The sequence below is a fragment of the Sceloporus undulatus genome, chromosome 4 (genome assembly GCF_019175285.1).
Source record: "Sceloporus undulatus isolate JIND9_A2432 ecotype Alabama chromosome 4, SceUnd_v1.1, whole genome shotgun sequence".
NCBI classification, from domain to species: Eukaryota; Metazoa; Chordata; class Lepidosauria; order Squamata; family Phrynosomatidae; genus Sceloporus; species Sceloporus undulatus.
Window position 1 is genome coordinate 96279584 of NC_056525.1, and position 19857 is coordinate 96299440.

General features: G+C 39.2%; 1 protein-coding gene across 2 annotated transcripts in view; it reads right to left on the reverse strand.

The window, feature by feature from the left end:
- PIGK (phosphatidylinositol glycan anchor biosynthesis class K) overlaps positions 1 to 19857 on the reverse strand; it is a 141993-nt gene that overhangs the window by 42696 nt on the left and 79440 nt on the right. Inside the window, exon 10 of one of the 2 annotated variants that reach the window (XM_042463541.1) lies at positions 5158 to 5233. The exons of the other annotated variant lie outside the window; for it this stretch is intronic. Within the exon in view, the coding sequence (XP_042319475.1) occupies positions 5158 to 5233 (76 nt within the window). The remainder of the gene's footprint in view (positions 1 to 5157; positions 5234 to 19857) is intronic. 2 annotated transcript variants of the gene reach the window in all.

The following is a 19857-nucleotide window of genomic DNA, read 5'->3' on the forward strand; positions in this document are numbered from 1 at the left end:
AGTTATCCAATAAGGCTTTTAAGGCCTGTGTGCAATTTGCTAAAAGCAAGAGTAAGTGGAGGATACAATAGTTTTTGTTGTCCAAGCAATTGTGCACAAGACTATGTAAATCATTGCACTACTCCTTGTACATCTTCCTCAACCATTACTGTGTAACAGTGTAATCCAGTGTTACTGAGTCTGTGGAGATTTTCACTCTGCACATATTGTGCTGGATATATGCCAATGGCTACTAGTCAGTCATGCCAACTATCTTAGCAGCAGCAGCAGGAAAACCAACATAAATACTAGTCTTCAGTCCTATATGAAAGGAAAGGCAGAATACAAATTAAATAAATAAAGAATATCTAGGTATTTTAGAATCGGTTGAATATCCCTTATCAGAATTTCAAAATCCAAAACACTCCAAAATCCAAAATTGTCCACATGAGTGGCTGAAATAGTGACATAATTGCTTTCTAATAGTTCAGTGTACACAAACTTTGTTTCATGAACACAAGAATTAAAAAGTATTATGTATATAATTATTTCCAGGGTACGTGTATAAGCTGTATACAAAACATAAATGAATTTCATGTTTAGACTTGGGTCCCATCTCCAAGATATCTCATTCTGTATAGTATATACAAATATTCCAAAAGTTTTTAAAAATTCAAAATTCAAAACACGTCTGGTCCCAAGCATTTCAAATTAGGGAGGCTCAACCTATAGTGCTGTTGTTATTTGCTATCAAGTTAACGTCACCTTATGGCAACTTTATGAATGAGAGACCTCCAAGTCATCCTGGCCCAAAATAGACAGGCTTAAAAATCTGGCTTCCTCGCAATTTGGGGTGTGGCGTTTAGATGATGCACATCCCCAACCCATGAGGAAGCCATGCTGGGATTGCTCCTGGGCTGTCTAAGGTGCCCCAAACCCATCCCCAAAAGGGGTGGATCTGTTTCATTCCTTGCCACAGACCATTTGGGACTGTGGCAGGGGCCAGCATTGGGACCGTAGCGTGTGGTTGCCGTGGTCCTGTAGTGCTCTGCACTGGATTGGCCTTTGGCCTCTCCTTCCTGCCCATCTATTCTGCCAATGGCCTTACTGAGGTCTTGCAAACTGTAAGCTGTGGCTTCGTAGTATAAAACATGACAAAACTAGTGAGGGCTAGAAAGGAAGAGGGCATTTAAAAGTTCAACAAAAGGAATAAGAAATGAAAACGGAAGAAGGTATCAGCAAGCCAAATATTGGGGGAAATTGGAGCCTTAAAATGTTATTGAACATGCAAAGAACCAAAATAACAAATATATGTATAAAAAGAATTCTAAAGAGCAAAAAATGAGTGTTAGCAAAATATTGCTTAACAATAAGAAATGTACTATAATAGTCGTTCCTAACTTTGGGTTCACATATGTTGTTGGACTATAATTCACATGGTTCCTGACCACTAACAATGCTGCATGGTGCTTCTGAGATCTGAAGTCCATTAACATCTGGTGATCCAAGTTTGGAAGCCACTGTACTAGAAGAACAAAGAGAAAAGGACAGAATCTACAACTGATGAAGAAAAGAAAAAAAATGGTTGCTAAAGTTATTAGTAGATAAATTAATGTAAAAGATATGGAGGAAAAACTGATTTAAAATGAAAATCTAGGTGGTTTGTAATCTGGACATCCTGCTATTTAAAATGAATAGCAACCACAGGATATGTGTGTGCAAATAAGATTAAAATCATATCCTTGAGGGAAGGAGATATGGGCTTTAATGCTGTCCCATTGCCTGTGCATTTGTCCACCCCCCCCCCTTCTCTTTCCAACTGCAGGCAAAGTCATCTCAGGCCTTTGAATGTTAACTCTGTCTGATGCAGTTAACCAGGATGTGCTCTATTTTTATCACTTGAACAGCATGGTTTTTAATATGATTGTTCAGTTGTTTGAAATAAACTTTGGTATTACCTATGGTTTTAATTGCATTTTATTTTAATATATTGTGAGCTGTCTTGGGTTCTATACTATGAGGAAGGGAAGACATAAATAAAATAAAATAAAAAGTGCTTTACTAGAAAGAAAATATCAGTTTGGAATGGGCAACCTAAATCAGAAATTATTGGACCAAAGTGTTACAATCTTCTTTAGTACCAGAATCCCAACTCAGTCCCACAGTCTTCCCACATCAAACCTCTCTTGCAAGGCTGCTATTAATAAATAGTAATAGAAAGGGAATATCACAGGAGATCCTGTCAAGTGCCAGCTAGCTACTACTGAAATCTAATGTAATGCCAGAAAATATAATGAAGAAGACGAAAAAGAAGGAGGAGAATTCATGGCACATATAAATCACTGAGTGATAATACTTTACCATATATTTCCCAAATATATTTTAAAACACTCAATTTCATGCTCCATTCTTCGAGATAAAAAAGCACTTGATATTAGTATATGCATGAAATATATGTCCAAAAACAGGTTGACTATCTGGCAGCCACACAATGTACATGTAAAAACCATGTAAAAATTGTTCTCGTGTCCACCATACCATCAACTGCCACGTCAATATAGATGAAACAGCTAAAAACATAATAGATCCACTAAAGGACATTGGCTTGTGTAGATTTTCATCACAAAATAAATGTTAGTGTTTTTTTAAAGGACAGTAGATGGTCTCTAAACAGAAAACCTGGTAATGAATCTACTTTTTTCTAGTCAAAGCTCAGAATCCACATCTAACACAAAACAAAGCATTTAACCCCATTTACAACAGGCTCAAGTTAATTCTGCACTGAACTGGGCCAGAATACTGAAATACTGAGGTCCAGTTAGGTGTATAGCCAAGGAGGTATATAATATGAGTAAGCATTTACTCTATGAAATAGTCAAAACACACCAAAAAACCCATTCTGATTCTGTTCAATGAAGTATTCCATTGCAATACAGCACAAAGCAACCAAATGAACCCAGCAGGGTTAGATTACTTTCTTTGTGCTATAAAAATATTACTGTGACATTTCATCTGGTCAACCATCTTAAAGGTTAATTCTGTTTCCTATAGCACATATTCCTTTAGATGAGCCATTCTGTGTAGTTCCTATTTACCTATTCCAAACAATCCTCAAACTGTTTCATTGCTCACTCTCTCACTGTTAAGAACATATTGACTTACTGCCTGCTCTGCTGTTTAATTCATTTATGCTGAGAGTCAGGCATGAAGACAGAATTTTAAATGTGACATTTGCAGGCTGCTGGGTCATTTGAAGCTCTGACAACACCAAGGGAGCTCCTGACATACAAACTGGTCCTGATTTCCAATCTTCCATGTTCTGAACACATCAGATATTCTTCCCGGAGGTGCAGATTTCAGCCTAAAGTTTTAAATTTCCTCTGGGTTTAACATCTTGCAGGAAAGGCCTGTACACTTGAAAGTTTTAAAATAAACCCTATGTTTCCTTTAAGCCAAAGCTGGCATTGCCTCCAGCAAGCAAATTCAACTGCAGGAAGCCACTTTGATTGACAAAGATATTTGGAAACAGACTTACAATAACAATTAATGCCCAGAGGATATTCCTAGCAACTTTGTCACTTGGTATACTTCCATTTTTCCTGTTGCTCTACCCTTGTTCAAAGGCAGCTGCATCTAATGGCCGCAGCTGTAGATAATGGACCATTTAAACAACAGCAGCAGCATCCTGCCTAGTATGCCAGCAGTTAAATGTGGTCACAATTAGGATGAAATACCTACACACAAAACCTTACTTTTTGTAGTGAGAACAACTGTGCCGAAAAGAAATTAGAACTGGTGATGTTAAAAACTGCTTGCACCTTACTGAGAATACTACTGGTTTCCCCTGTGAGCCTTCTGTGGATCTGTTCTCCCTGCTTTTTAGCACTACCTAGAGGCCTTCTCAAATAATTGTTCAGAACCCATGAATTCTTTTAGTTCAAGGTTCCAATTTTGGAATGTCTTCCCTAAAGATGATGCTGCCTTCTTTAGACCCTGTTCCATGCCAAGGCAAAATATTTTTATCTGTCTGGACCTTTTAGCTTGTATGGTGCCCCAGTGTGTCGCATAACTTTTATTTGCTGTCTTCTGTTGTGGTTGTCAGATGTTAGTATTTTAGTATTCTGTTATATTGCATTAGATTTTAAATAATTGATTACCTATCTATGTTGTACACCATCCTGGGATTGGACTTGACAAAGGGTGAGTATAAAGTGTTTTAAATAATAAATAAACCAGTCCTTTAGGTTTCCAACAGAGGCTGGGTTGAGCCTGGTTGGCTGATATTTGTGACAATCATTAATCTATCTCATTTCCCCCATCCAGCTGTGTAGGATATGGATATGCTGCCCCTTGTGGCATTCTGCTCTTGCTTTTTAATCTTGGTGTTTTTTTTTAATAGAGGCTGGCTTTGCTTAAATGAAATTTTTTAAAAAGCACCCAAATGCTGTGATCTAGCTTGGAATACATCTGGGTCAGGACTGAAAAACTCTCTTCCTCTCTAAAATATGGAACTAAAGATGCAAATGTTAGATTAACAAGGCAAATAAGCCATAGAATTAAGAACTACTGACATTATAGTCCATGCACTGTATGCAAAGCCAACTGTGCCTGGAAGGGAGTTGAATAGCAACACTTACAAGAAACACAAAATGCTAGTTCTGCAAAATACTATGCCAGCAATTCCAAAAATGCTGCTCCTCCAGATGTTTTGGACTTTAGCTCCTAGAATTCCTGACTACTGGCCAAGTTGGTTGGACCTTCTGGGGGCTGAAGTCCAAACCATGCCTCCCTATTCCTGTCCAGGTATGCCACAAACTCTGCCACTTCATAAATACCCACACGTTGACTCCTGATACAAACAGTTTACATGCTTGAGGTCAGAGACCAAATCTTATTTTATCTTTGCTACAGTAACAAGATCGCTATGGTGCTTAACAACAGTGGAAATTCTAATCTGAATAACACAACATTACTTCTGAAAGATCTTCCTGTCGTAATGCTTTCAGCAGTGTTGCAACCTAGACATACATGTTATCTTGTACTATTTCAGAATATAAATTACAATTATGTAAACCTTTATCTGGCAATAAAAGCTACCAGAAGTATTTTATTTCCAAGACTGAACTGCTTACTTATACTTTACACAAATACGAGGGGAAAAAAGTTGTAAAATAATACCTGGTGTATTATTTGTGCTACTGGAAGCTGTTCTGCATATTTCAATGGCTCTACTGCTATTTCCTCCTCCACATGCCTGAAAAAGAATAAAATTTAACAAGAAATTGAGATAAAATTGGACAGGACAAAACCACACATCAGTATTATTTACCACTGGCCTTTAAATGTAGAAGTCCCCAACCAACCTTAAATCCTCACTTTTTTGCATTACAATATTTTTAAATGATTTATGTGCTCAATTATATGCCATCAACTTTGTGAGCTTTTATATCTGACAATGTTTTTAGTTCCTTACGCCAATAATACCTCTGTTAAACATGTTTAAAATACCAGCTTTTTCATTCTTTCTGTCCATGAAAAACTGCAGACACCAGGACTTCTGAATAGTTCAGATGTTTGGGGAAAGGTGATGAAAGAAATGGCATAAAAAGGTTTTATCATAAATTTATATTATTTACACACAAGCACACACTTATATGGCTGTATCTGAAATTCAAGGAGTTGCGTTTTGTGTTCCAATACTAAACACTATATCAAGAGTTTCTTTCTTCCAGAGAAGCTGTGCATATACACTCAAAATTGCCTTTTTACTAAGACTGCTGAAGAAGTGATCTAAGAGAGAACAAATGTATTAGAGATGTTTACTAGGTATGGCAATTAGAGAAAATAAGAAAAGATTGATTGGTAAACATGTCTGCCTTAAAATACCCTCAGGACTGAATTATTGGGATTGAACCACATGTGACTTTAATCACATGTTTAAAATTTGCTCTGTCTGGCTGCTATTATATTGAAGAAAAGACAGTTAAGACCTCCAGTCTGACACGTACTTTCAATCAGACCTCTGTGCTGGTTTTCTTCTGAAAGCAGCTACTAATGATGCTATTTTCTGCTAAGGATGCTATTTACAGTAATCAACTCTTTAATTAGCAAAAAGCAATCAGGAATTTTTCTGAAATAATAATAACAATAACAATAATAATATATTCCTGCTTTGCAGCTTAAAAGAATAATTCAATTAAAACCATACAAAAAGTGAGCGTTAAAGTAAAACCAAGCTATTATATTATGAAAACAATAAAATAATAAAATGCAATTTAAAAAGATAAAAATTCTTCAAAACAGTTGTTAAAACATTATAGCATTCCCTAGCCCTTTCTTTTAGAACTTTGCATTAAAAGACGATTTTGCCCTGCCACTGCAAAATCAACAAGCATGGGGACATTTTGGTCCCCATGGGAAGGGTGTTCCAGAGTCTAGAGGCAACTACCAAGAAGGCTCCCTCTTGTGTCCCCATCATCCATGCTTGCAATGGTGGTGGGGTGGAGAAAAGGGCCTCTCCTGATGATCTCAAAGCCTGGGCCAGTTCATAAAGGGAGATATGGTCTGCCAAACAGCCTGGGCCAGAACCATATAGGACAGGGGTAGGCAACCTGCGGCTCGCGGGCCGGATGCGGCCCTGTGAGGCATTGGGACCGGCCCCAGCCTGGTCTTGTCGCCGACTGCTGCCGGGGCCTTTGGGGGGCAATTGTCTATAGAAGCCTCAGAAACATGCATTTATATTAACTTTTTTTTTTTAAATCATCAAATTTTTGTGTGTGTCCTCCATTTTTTTAAAAAAGTGTCTTCCATTTGAAATTTTTTTCCTACATTTGTCCTGGTTTATTTATATATCTAATTTTTTTAAAAATATATTTATTTATTTTTTGGCTTCGGCCCCCCCGTTGTCTGAGGGACAGCAACCCGGCCCCTGGCTCAAAAAGGTTGCCTACCCCTGATATAGGACTTTATAGTCATAACCAGCACTTTGAATTGTGCCTGGAAACAAACTGTCAGCCAGTGGAGCTCTATTATCTCTGTAACCTACCTCTATTAACAGTCTGCTTGCAGCTCTCTGAATCACTGAAGTTTTTGAACGCTCTTCAAAGGCAGTCCCAACTTGAATGTGTCCAAACAGGATGTAACTAGGGGGCAGTACAGACAGCCGGCTAGGGCCCCGTCTGTGCTGCAGCATCCGCATGGCTGCGATGCAGCCCTCCAATGCCTCTTCCGCCCATAGTCGTATGGGCACTTGGGTGCCCTTACGTCACGAGGCTGCACCCCGTGTGGACGGGGCCACAGCCTTGTGACATAACGGCGCTGATACTAGGGCTTGGCGAATGTGGATACTGAGCCACATCGAGCCCTAGTATCAGCACAAACAGCCCGTGAGTACCGGGCCTGAGGCATGTACCACTGTGGCCAGATCCAGCATTTCAAGGAATGTGTGCATTTAGCACACAAGCTTTAAAGGTGAGGATGTAGGTTTCCAAACAGGTTCTATGCCTGCTTTCTCTCCAAATAGAAGTAAGCAAGTTAAGCATTCTTTGAATAAAAATGCCTGATGACATGTCGAGTTTATCTACTGAAGAACTGAAGTATCTGAAACAAAAACATAAACCTCTCCATAACATAATAGCTCAAAAAAAGAAAAGGTCAGTTCATTCTCTTTCCTTCTTCAGCTGAAATGGTCAGGAACAATTCTAAATTGTAGAAACATTCTGAAAGTTTCTTCATTTTCTAAGAGACATGGCCTCTCAGATACAGGAGACAGGAAACGCACACTTTGAATTCTTCCAAAATGTGGAGCATTTCTCTAGCCAGTCATTTACCACTCAAACTTCAATGCTTTGGGTGATATTTTCATCTTTTCCTCATGCAGAGTCTTGAACATCCCTGCTTTCTCAGAAAAGAGACACCAAGGTATTTTCTTCATCAGGACCAGCTACAGATTTTATATGCAAAAGCCAACCAGGATTTAGGAATTGAAGTAATCAGAGTAATATGACTAACCCACTGTGTGATTTGGGGGTAATAACTTTAGTCATTATAGAAATTCTTGCAATGCTGATTGGATGCCAACCATTATTGTCCTGCCAAAGTAAGAAGATCTGCATTTTGCTTAGTTATTTAGAAACAACAGCGGTGTAATTATGTAAATCAGTCATTCTCAACACGAGAATGGTGAATTTCCACAGCTGTAGGTAGTAGGGAAAAATGGTAAAGATACATTCTGGACAGCCAATATTTTAAGCCTAGAGTTAAAGTCAAACATCTCACACATTCTGTCTGACATAATTTTTGTAACCTCTGTAATTTCTATAATCTGAGAATATCTATAATTTCAGACATTCTGTCTGAGAGCTCATGATCTAACTGTTCAAAACATATGGTCAGTTTCACAGTGGTAGGGTAGGGGGACTGACACGCTATTACTATTACATCCTTACACCTAAGACAGGGTGGGAATTGTGTGGGTACCTCCACAGGCAGCATCCCCTAGCAAGCCTAAATACCTAATTTGCACCCACAATTGGCATTGTGAGAGGTACTGCAGCCATTTGGGTGCTGTCTTGTCACCATTTTGAAAGGAACTGCAGATATATTTTGGAATAGTACAAGGTTCTGGGATGCCTGTGGGGTGAGGGCATTTTTGTCTGTTTTCACATACTTGAGCGGCTTCTTAGCTCCCTGCTGGTAAATTTATAAATATTACCAATGCATTGGAAGTGATCTTGCCTCCAAGAGGAAGCCAAATTCAATAAGGCTTTCCACATAATGGCGTTTTACAGACCGCCGCTTTGCGACGCAGCATACAAACCACGCGACTCCCTCACGGAGCAAAAAAGAAGCTCCAAAATGGAGCTTCTTCCTGCAGCGCCGTTATGACATCGCGAGGCGCCCATGGCACACCCGCGATGTCATAACCACCGCGACCCGTCTGGACGCTATGCGTCCAAGACGTAAACATGGCGGTGGCCGTGTGGAACAGCCGCTGCCATTTGTCACGGACTGAATCCGTGATAGGGAAAGGGGCGTCTAGAAGAGATGGCCCTTTTTAAAAATGGGACGTCCTGAGGACGTCCGAAATGGCAGTCTATAACCCGCCAATGTTTCAATGCTTGAAAAAGTAGGCTGCACATAGCAAAAACCAAATAGAGCCCTGCAGTGATATCATTAAAAAATACCCAAACATCACAACTGAATTGTGGTTTGCTCCAACATTTGAACTGAAGTAATCCATTCAAAAGATAAATCCAGTTTTAGTCATGTTAGTGCGACACAACACAGAAAAATGTGACAAAGAATACTTAAACTTCCCCTTTCTAACACGCATATTTAAAATGAAGAAAATTAAGAAAAGGGAGACATTGATTTATAGCCTTAGAAGTATTTACAAATGAAAAATTAAGATTATGATTAGGAAGGGGGGCACATTCTTACAAGACAGTGAGATGGGCTAAGCTCCTATGTTTAAGATCAAGGAAAGCTCTTCAGACAACTCGAACTAAGTTTAAAAGGAGGTACAGATATTCAGACTAATTCCTACCAGCAGCTGGATTTGCAAGACCAAAACATCTGGTTGTATATAAGGGAGATATAATACTGTGCCATTTAACTGAAAGAAACCATCTTTTTGTTACTTTCAGAGTCATATGCTTACTTATTATCAGGAAGAGGCCAACAATGTCTGCCATTATATCCAATTACACCCAATTATAGGGTCTTAAGATCATTTCAATGTACCTCAGTCTTGGAGACCTGCTATATCCTTACAACAATAATGCTGCTCTCACAACATACTGCGTCCATTTGCTAAAGTAATTTGAAAATAACCAGAACATCTAGATGAAAGCCACAATCCTCTCACAAGGCAGATGTACAAATCATTAATATGTATATGGTGGAGATCAAAGAGAAGCCTCCCCATCCCCAGTATGCACTATCCCAAGGCAGGGAAACTTTGGATCACTACATGCTGTTAGTCTCTAACTCCCACCATTCCTAGCTAGCATTGTCAATCGGCAACAATGGTGGAAATTGTAGTCTGACATTTAGTAGGTCACCACTACCCTTGCTGTTGTTGTGTGCCTTCAAGTCATTTCCAGCTTATGGTGACCTTTAGGTGCATCTATCATTGAGTTTTCCTGGCAAGATTTGTTCAGAGGGGAATTGCCATAATTTTCCTCTGAGGATGAGAGAATATGACTTGCTCAAGATCACCCTGTGAGTTTCCATAGTTGAGCTCTGCCCTTTTCATTTAAATAAGATGGATGTACTCTAAAATACTGACTCTGTTGATTGCAAGATCAACAGGTTGGCAGTTTGAGGCCTGGGCGATGCATGATGGAGTGAGCTCCTATCACTAGTCCCAGCTTCTGCCAACCTAGCAGTTCGATAACATGCAAATGCAAGTAGATAAATAGATACCACTTCTCACTTCTCAGTGGAAAGGTAACAGCATTCAGTGGAGTCATGCTGGCCACATGGCCACCAGAGCAGTCCTTGGACAACGCTGGCTCTTCGGCTTAGAAACAGAGATAAATACTGCCCCCTACAATTGGTTATGACTAGACATTCATGTCAAAGGACTACCTTTACCTTTACTCTTAAAATGGCCAGGGCTGCATCCACACTGCAAAATTAATCCAGTTTGACACTACTTTAACTGCCATGGCTGAATGCAATGAAATTATGGGAAATTGTAGTTCTGTGAAATATTTAGCCTTCTCTATTAAAGAGCTCTGGTATCACAACAAACTACAATTCCCAGAATACCACAGCACTGAGCCATGGCAGTTAAAGTAGTATCAGACTGGATTATTTCTGCAGTGTGGATGTAGTCCTTTGGCAAACTCCAATGCACAACTCTCAAAGGAGTTATATCTACAATTAGAACAGAAATGTTGAAATAGCAATCTACTGTATATGAATGAAACATGAGCACAAACTGTTGCAATAGCAGAACAACAGTTTCTGCTTATGTTTCATTCATATAGATTGGTAAGACTATAAAGATAAAACTTTTCTACCTGATCATGCCTGATCCTAAGGGGTCATTCAGATGTCTTTTTTTTAAAGCAGGATTATGCAAATAAGCCATCAATTCTGGATTTGTTATTCACTCTATTTTTTATGAGAACCGTATCTATTCACATTTCCCCATGTTCTGTTGCTCACATGTGCTTGCCAGCCCTGCACCTCCCCCCAGGGTGCTGGTGGCATTCCGTATGCCAAACTGTCCCCAACCAGGCATCCCTGGAGCTACTGGATGCCGAGAGATGGTGGGGGATGGGGAAATGAGAGAGGGATAGTCCTCCTGTCCCACCACAAGAATGGAAAGATCCAGGTGTCTTAGTCCTGCTTCAAATGGAGGATGTTTTAGAATTCTCCCTGGCCAGAAGGCTGAAATGGAAGACACATCCTAGAAAAGGAGGGTGCCTGGTCACCTTGCTCCCAGCCTAAGAGGAAAGGGTCAAGGGAAAAGTTGGAGTCAGCTAGGGAATGGTCCCAAGCAGCAGGGAGGGCTGAGGGGGGAATAAGGGGGGGGGTCGAGGCTTTTTCTTTCAACGACCGAGGACATTGGCAGCTCTCTTGGGGGGGTGGGTTCCTTGGCAGTGGGCATGGATGGTGGGTCGCAGCTCCTGGTCTGCCCCTTATAAAGGCAGATGCAAACTGCCCCCCCCAATGCTATTGCTGCTGCCACCAAGGGATGGTGAACATCTGGTGTGCATCCCCCACCCCACCCCTAATACCACCCCAAGGGTTTCCTCCTAGAAAGGAAGGAGCGTGAGAGAAAAAGAGGCAAGATCGCCCTGAAGTTTGTATCTTTGGATGCCGCACTTCTGTCCCAGTTCTGCCTCTTGCTGCAATTGAGACTCCTCTAACCCTGGATGGAGTCCTTTAGCCTCCCATTCTCAGCCCTTGACCCCAAGGCTGCCTGCCTCCCTTCCGGGCAAAAGCATTTGTCAGGGTCTCCATGCTGCGCTTCTATTCCAGAATTGCTCCCCTTTCTATTAGTTATCCTGCATTAAGTGGGCTTTTTGGCAACCCCTCCCAAAACTGAACTGAGTGCATTCGGGATGCATATGAACAATGGCTATCCTTGGTTATTTTCACCATCTGAATAGCCCCTAAAATGACTACTAGTCAATATGGGATCAGTTACCCAAGAACAGGAGATATGTACATTCCTTTTTTAAATCCCGTATTTTCACTCACTGTGCTTGGGGAGAATATGCAAAACAATCTCTCAAATAATGTTCCTGTGATCTTTAAAAGGTTTTCTCTACAAACTAGGAGTGGCGGATGGGGGAGAATCACAACTCATTCTGAAAACTGCACTTGGCTGCAGTTGCCTGCAACACATAAAATTGCTATAAACTGAAACATAATGGGAAAATTTTCTTTCTTTCTTTCTTTCAATTTACTTTGTAGAATTGCCAGCATTCGGGAGCATAGCCCATTTCCCCTTCTCCCTGCGTTGTCAATCACTTTTTACCTGCTGGCAATATAATCCTTATTAAGATGTGGAAGTGGGGGGATATTTATTTTTAAAAAGTTTCAGTTTCAAAACAGAGCCATATTTATAGAGAACTGTATCAGAATGAAGATTTTAATCAAGCTTTTAAACAGCACGATAAGAGCACTTCATGTATTCATTAGATGCAGCTATTACTGTTCATATCTTTGCTCATCATCATGAAACTTAGCTAGTCAATTCAATTTCAACATGAACTAATACATACGACTGCCTTGGAGAAAAACAAAATGCATTCTAGTGTGAGGTCCACATAAACTTATTTAAATTTTTGTTGTCATTCTCGTAGCACAAGTACCTGCAACACTGCATTGATTAGTGACCGTTTTATTCTGCTTTCTAGCTCACAAGACTTCCAATTCAGAGGAGCATCTGTTGCCTAAAAGCTGCATGGAAGACATGTCCGTGAATCTTGAAAGAGAGCCACAACCCAAACATTCATTGTGCTGTTTGAAAACACACTAGAGGTTCATTTCAGCGTAACAAATGCTCACTAATAACCAAGGGACCCACAGAGAGTTTATGAAATTTAAGGACTCCAAATGATTGGATGAACCATTAAAGCTGTTCATTTGGGCACGTATAACTGATTTTAATTATTTAGGATCTACACTCATCCATATCTTAGTGAATAATCTGCATAGCATTTTGTCAAATTAATGCTTGTTTACTTTCAGCTTCTGCAAAAACAATATAAAGCCTTAATGAATTATTAGTAGCAGAAGTTGTTATCAGCTTTCTGCAACTATTAGATTTTGCCTGAGGATTGCTACTTTCTAGTTTGCTATTTAAATTACATTGGTAAAGAAGGGAATTAGTTTTTAAACATTGTCTATTGCTTCCCCCACCCCCCACCCCCAAAAATATGCTTCCCCTTCTCAGCTCATGACTGTTGGGCTCCATTTTTCCCTGACTAACAAGGAATTTACAGCTAATATCATTCTTTACGGAATGTGTGTAATGCAAGATGAAGAAAATGAGTTTTTACATAAAGTCAAGCATCTCTGGAAATTCGAGAATACGAAACCCCCCTTTTGCATTATAACAGAAGGTAACCACTGGTAAATAGGCATTGTCTGATGCATTTTGACACTTTATTGTCAAAATTAGAAGTGTTAACCAATTAAGGGATTTCCAGTTGATTTAACTGTCTTAATTTAAACAAAATGCCTTTGACACAACTTCTGGTTCTATGGCTATTTTTATATGGCTGTTATTTTGCTAGTGCAAGATCTATCTGGAGAAAAAGTGGAGGAATGGACTGTGAATTTATAAGTCTAGTTTCAGATTTGGGGATAATTGTTATCATTTGAATGGCAAAACAAGATTGCTCATTACATTGGGGGAGGACTGTAAGCAGGTAACTTGTGTAGTGTTCAGATGATTATGGGTAACTTAAAGGCTCCAGCTCTCCCTTGTAATGGTTTCTTGTATACAAACTGGTCTTGGGCTGGATTTTCTTTCAAATATTAACATCTGCAGAATTATATTCTCAGACAGCCCTTCAAACAGTAGTCTCTCCTCGTAAAAGTAGAACACTGAGTAACCAAGTAAAAAACTGTATTTAGAGGGGTAGGACTGCAAACTATGGCTTAGGCTAATGATATGAGTCAGAAACACTGGTACACAAGTCATATATTACCATCTTTTCAGTACTAAGAGAAGATCTTTTCATTTTCTCAGGCATTTCAAGACCTGTTTTAGCACTTCTACACCTTTAGACCTGTTCCTGTTTCACATGCTGACATGTTTTATTCTCTTCTGCCAGTTCCATATTGGTTTTAGGTTCTGCTTCAGTCATTGTTTTATTGTATTATTATGATTTTATAATAATTGTTGGTTTGAATGGCTTCAGTTCTGATCATTATAATGAAACCTAGAGAACCTTTGATTGTTTAAAAAGCAATAAGCAAACAACAAAATATAGTAATAAACCACATTTTGCTCCAAAAATTAAAAAGAAAGGGATGTAAAGGCCAGTGGATCTTTCAAGACACAAGGAGACACATCAAATACATGGCACAATTTACTCACAGCTATTTAGTCATTATTAAGCTTTTAGGAATGTTAATGTGAGCACTGATCCCATGTGTCAAAAGCAGACTAAAGCACATATTTCCAATGGATTACGTAGGCCAATAAATAAGATTTTCCAAAACAGAGACTGACTTCCTGTTGGTTAGTTTCAACTATAATAGCCCTATTCAATCAATTGTTGAACAGTGAGTTAACAATTAGGTAAATCCCAATGAATTAATAAATCAACTCTAATCAAGACTAACAAAAGAAGATAGGCCAGAATCTGTCATATTATAATCAGTTTTTATATATCCTATTAGTTTGGCTATAATGGAAAACTGCTCTCTCCAGTAAAACACAGGGAAGACTGTTAAAGTGATATAGTTGTAGGTGAAATGAGATTGTTTATGACAAGATTCAGAGTTTTCAGAGTATATAAGGAAAGGGAATATTGAAATTATTACTTTAATAAATCAACTCATGCCACTTTCTCACCTATTATAAATAACAACAGAATGACAGCACTAAATAATAAAAGGCCATCAGGTTTTCCCATAAAGCAAAAACTAAAAACTGACCACCAATAAACATATAGAGAATGAGGAATTAGGCTTTAATGTATTGCTATAAATACATGTAAAGTAAAGAACTAGGTGTTAAGATTACAAAAATAAACATAAATTCTTAGCTCTGAAAAATGCATATTGAGAAAAGTCAGTCAAAGACACTTACCAATCTCCATTCTCATCCATATCAAAAGATGTATTAAGTTTTAAATACAATCTGCTTGTTCACTTTACTCATGACAAAACTAAGAGGAACATTCCATCATAAAAATTACGTTTAACAGATATTTGAAAATCAGTGTATTTCACAGGAAAAGAAGGTGTTCAACAATGATAAATAAAAAAAGACCCATATTGGAAAAATTACAATTGCTCCCAAGGTGGTTAAGAATTTGAAATTTGAAATATGCTGCATCTATGTGGGATGATTATTTTAGCCTCTTTCTGGCACTGTAGAATGACAAACAGGACAGCTGGCAGCTTACCTCAGGTGACCTTGGATCACTATCTAGTAGAATGCTAATGTGAATGTTCTGCAGATCATTATGGAGGAGCCTGAAAGTCATATCTTAACGGGCAAACAATTAATGCATATTCAAAAAGGAAGAGAGACTGGAGGTATGGTTGATATGAGATTATATATATATATATATATATATATATATATATATATATATATATGAGGCAGGCTTTTCAGGAATCCATAAATACAGCCAAGCATACCAATTGCTGTTTGTAGGATGGTGTGCAATAAACCATTCTCCAAACACTCATCAAGACTGGCCCTGAAGGGTGTTTAAAATCACTTCAATATAAACAGGTAGACACTCTTTGCATACTAATTTTCAGGGGGGAAATGGATATAAAGGAAAATAAATTCTGTTAGAGTATAAGTAATTTAAAGTATCTGTCCACCATCTGAAAACATGTAGTGAGACCCTCCAGGTTGTCCTTTGTCTTTGAAGTTACCTTTGTGTGGAGATCAGATAGGGTTCCTTCTGGTGTGGTACCCACTCAGTTCTTGTGTTCCTGCCCTAAAGACTTTCATTCGTGAATAATGCATAATGTTTTGTTAACTTCTCTAGCAAGCCTTAGTTCATTTTGCGCTTTAGCTTTTCTCTGACAAAAGAACTGACTAAAGAGCTGACCTTTCATTAGGTTAATGGACCTTGTCCTGAATTTGCAAGCATCAAAAGATTGAATCAGATAGCAGGGTGTCAAAAAGCAGGGGCTTCCTGTACTGGTTTTGTCTATGGAGGGAATTTGGAGATGTTCTACTTCTGCATTCGTAGGTTATGTTACTCAATGTATTTTGTCGTCCTCTTAGTCAATAGAGTTACTGTTACAAACTATTTGTGTGCTGAATGCTGATCTGAAGTCAGAAATCCACAAGGTTTGGAAAGTGAGGGAATGCCCTCCTCCAAAATCTACTGAAAGAGAAAGCATTACATTTTGACTGTGTCCTTTTATTTTTCTGTAAGCTGCTTCTGCTCCCTTCCTTTGCTATAATGGGAAGGGTGTGGTATAAACACTTCCTCCACAAAGCTTTTTAAAAAGATGTTTGACAGGATGGGATTTATCTATTGGCTTACTCTCTCACTTTTCTTCAAAAGTGGGATTCAAGTTAGTCTCTAGTCTAGTAGTATGAAATAACAATTACAACACAAATCGAGAGGATGGATGACTAAGGAACTTTCAACTGAGCTAAGTTTTAAACGGAATATGTATAGGAAATGGAAAAATGAGGAAATCACCAAAGAGAAATTCAAACAAATAGCAAGCACATGTAGGGGTAAAGTCAGAAAAACTAAAGCGCAGAATGAACTAAGGCTTGCTAGAGAGGTTAAGAACAATGAAAAGGGCTTTTTTGATATGTCCACAGCAAAAGAAAGAAGAAGGAAATGGTAGGGCCACTGCGTGGAGAAGATGGCAAAATGTTAATAGTGGACAGAGAAAAGGCCGAATTACTCAACACTTTCTTTGCTTCCATCTTCACAGAAAAGGCAAAGGGTGCTCAACCTGAGGAAAATGGAATAGAGGACAGGATAGGGGAAATTCAGCACAGAAGTAAAGAGATAGCACAAGAATACCTGGATAATCTAAATGAATGTAAGCTTCCAGGACCTGATGAACTACATCCAAGAGTATTAAAAGAGCTGGCTAATGTAATATCGGAGCCATTGGCAATAATCTTTGAGAACTCCTGGAGAACAGGAGAAGTCCCAGCAGACTGGAGGAGGGCAAACATTGTCCCCATCTTCAAAAAGGGGAAAAATGAGGATCCCAACAATTTTCATCCAGTTAGTCTGACATCTATACCAGGAAAGATTCTAGAGCAAATCATTAAACAGAGAGAGTCTGTGAACATCTAGAAGGAAACTCCATAATCACAAGAAGTCAACATGGGTTTCAGAGAAACAAGTCATGCCAGACAAATCTTATTTCTTTTTTAAATAAAATTACTAGCCTGGTAGATGACGGGAATGCTGTGGATATACATAGTATATCTTGCTTTCAGCAAGGCCTTTGACAAGGTTCCCCACGACATTCTTGCAAACAAGCTAGTAAAATGTGGGCTAGACAAGGTAACTGTTACATGGATTTGTAATTGGTTGACTGGCCGAACCCAAAGGGTACTCAGTAATGGCTTCTTTTCATCCTGGAGAGAAGTGACCAACATCTTTAGTAATGACTTGGATGACAGAATTGGGGACATACTTATCAAATTTGCAGATGACACCAAATTAGGAGGAGTAGCTAATACCCCCAAGGGCAGGATCAAAATTCAAAGTGACCTGAATAGACTAGAAAGCTGGTCAAAGCTAACAAAATGAACTTCAACAGGGAGAAATGTAAGGTACTGCACTTAGGGTGGAAAAATGAAATGCACAGATATAGGATGGGGGACACCTCGCTGAACGAGACTACATGTGAAAGGGATCTAGGAGTCCAAGTAGACCACAAGTTGAACATGAGTCAACAGTGTGATGCAGCAGCTAAAAAAGCCAATGCAATTTTAGGCTGCATCAATAAAAGTATAGCGACTAGATCAAGGGAAGTAATAGTGCCACTCTATTCTGCTTTGGTCAGGCCCCACCTGGAATACTGTGTCCAGTTCTGGGCACCACAATTCAAAAAGGACATTGAGAAACTAGAGCATGTCCAAAGGGGGGCGACTAAAATGGTGAAGGTTCTGGAAAACATGCCCTATGAGCAAAGACTCAGGGAGCTGGGGATGTTTAGCCGGGAAAAGAGAGGGTTAAGAGGTGATATGATGGCCCTGTTTAAATATTTGAAGGGATGTCATATTGAGGGAGTAAGCTTGTTTTCTGCTGCTCCAGAGAACAGCAGACACGGAACAATGGATGCAAGCTACAGGAAAAGAGATTCCTCCTCAACATTAGGAGGAGCTTCCTGACAATAAGGCCTGTTCAACAGTGGAACACACTCCCTCGGAGTGCAGTGGAGTCTCCTTCCCTGGAGGTCTTTAAACAGACGCTTGATGGCCATCTGTTGGATATGCTTTGATTGTGATTTCCTGCATGGCAGGCGGTTGGATTGGATAGCCCTTGTGGTCTCTTCCAACTTATGATTCTATGAGAGCAAATATTAAAACAGAATTAAACAAAACAGAATTAAATACAACCAAAACACATTTTAAAAACATACAATTAAGAAAAATACAGTAAACAACTACTCAATTTCAAAAAGCCTGGCCTGAATAGATGAACAGGATGAACATCTTTTGCAAGAGACAAATCTCCTGCTCCCTTAGGACACAGGTACAAACCACCCATCCTGTGAACAGCTCTTTGAAAACTGGGAATTAATTTCGTCCCATTTCTTCTTGGTATTTGCATATGTACAGAAGTTAGGCATTTCTTATTACCCAAGCAATGGAACGCTTACCAGAATTTTCACAAGGAGCACTGAAAGTGGATTTATTAATGTTTTTACAAGCTGAAAGCTCTAATCTCTGGTTTTGTAATCTGGATAAAGCAGGACCTTTCAGAATCTTTCCTGAATAATCTGACTGACAGAGCATGCAATTCCTGTTCTGTAATCCCCTAGTAATTTCTTACCTGGAGAACTGCAAGTGATTAATTTCTGCCAATCCATTTATCCTGAACAAGCTCAAACTACCAAGAGAGGGTGGAAAACTATGAAACCCCACAATAAGCTTTCATCAATAAAAAATAAATTCACCTGCAGTTGCCATTCCTCAGGGTTTCTACACACAAATTCTGCAAAATTATATGCATAATCTTTATTGTCAAGGGCCATGCAAGAAAGTCAGTGTAATAATCAGTAATTTATATCCCACCATCACCACCACTGATTAAACAAAGAGAAGAATCTTGCTGTTGGAATGGAGGGGAGTGTTTTTCCATGCCAACAATATCCAATTTTTATTTGACAATTTTTAAAAGTTCAAATAAGAACTACAGAATATGGGGGAAGGCACACATTGGTGAAGAAACTCCAATTAATCTCTGCAGTGTTTTGTCTTCTCTTGATGGAGTTCCACCAGTGTAAGGCTGATAATGGGGCGTGGTCAGAGAAGCGGGGAGAGGAGAGGGCTTACAGAACATCCAACACCCTTCAGAATCCATTCCTATTCCAGATGAGAGCATAGATTTACCTAGCCCCACACCAGGCATAAATATGAATCACATAATATCAAAGGGAGACAACAGAAATGCCACCTGCTCTGGCCCTCACCTTCTGATGATAGTATTCCAAGCCAGGTCTCAA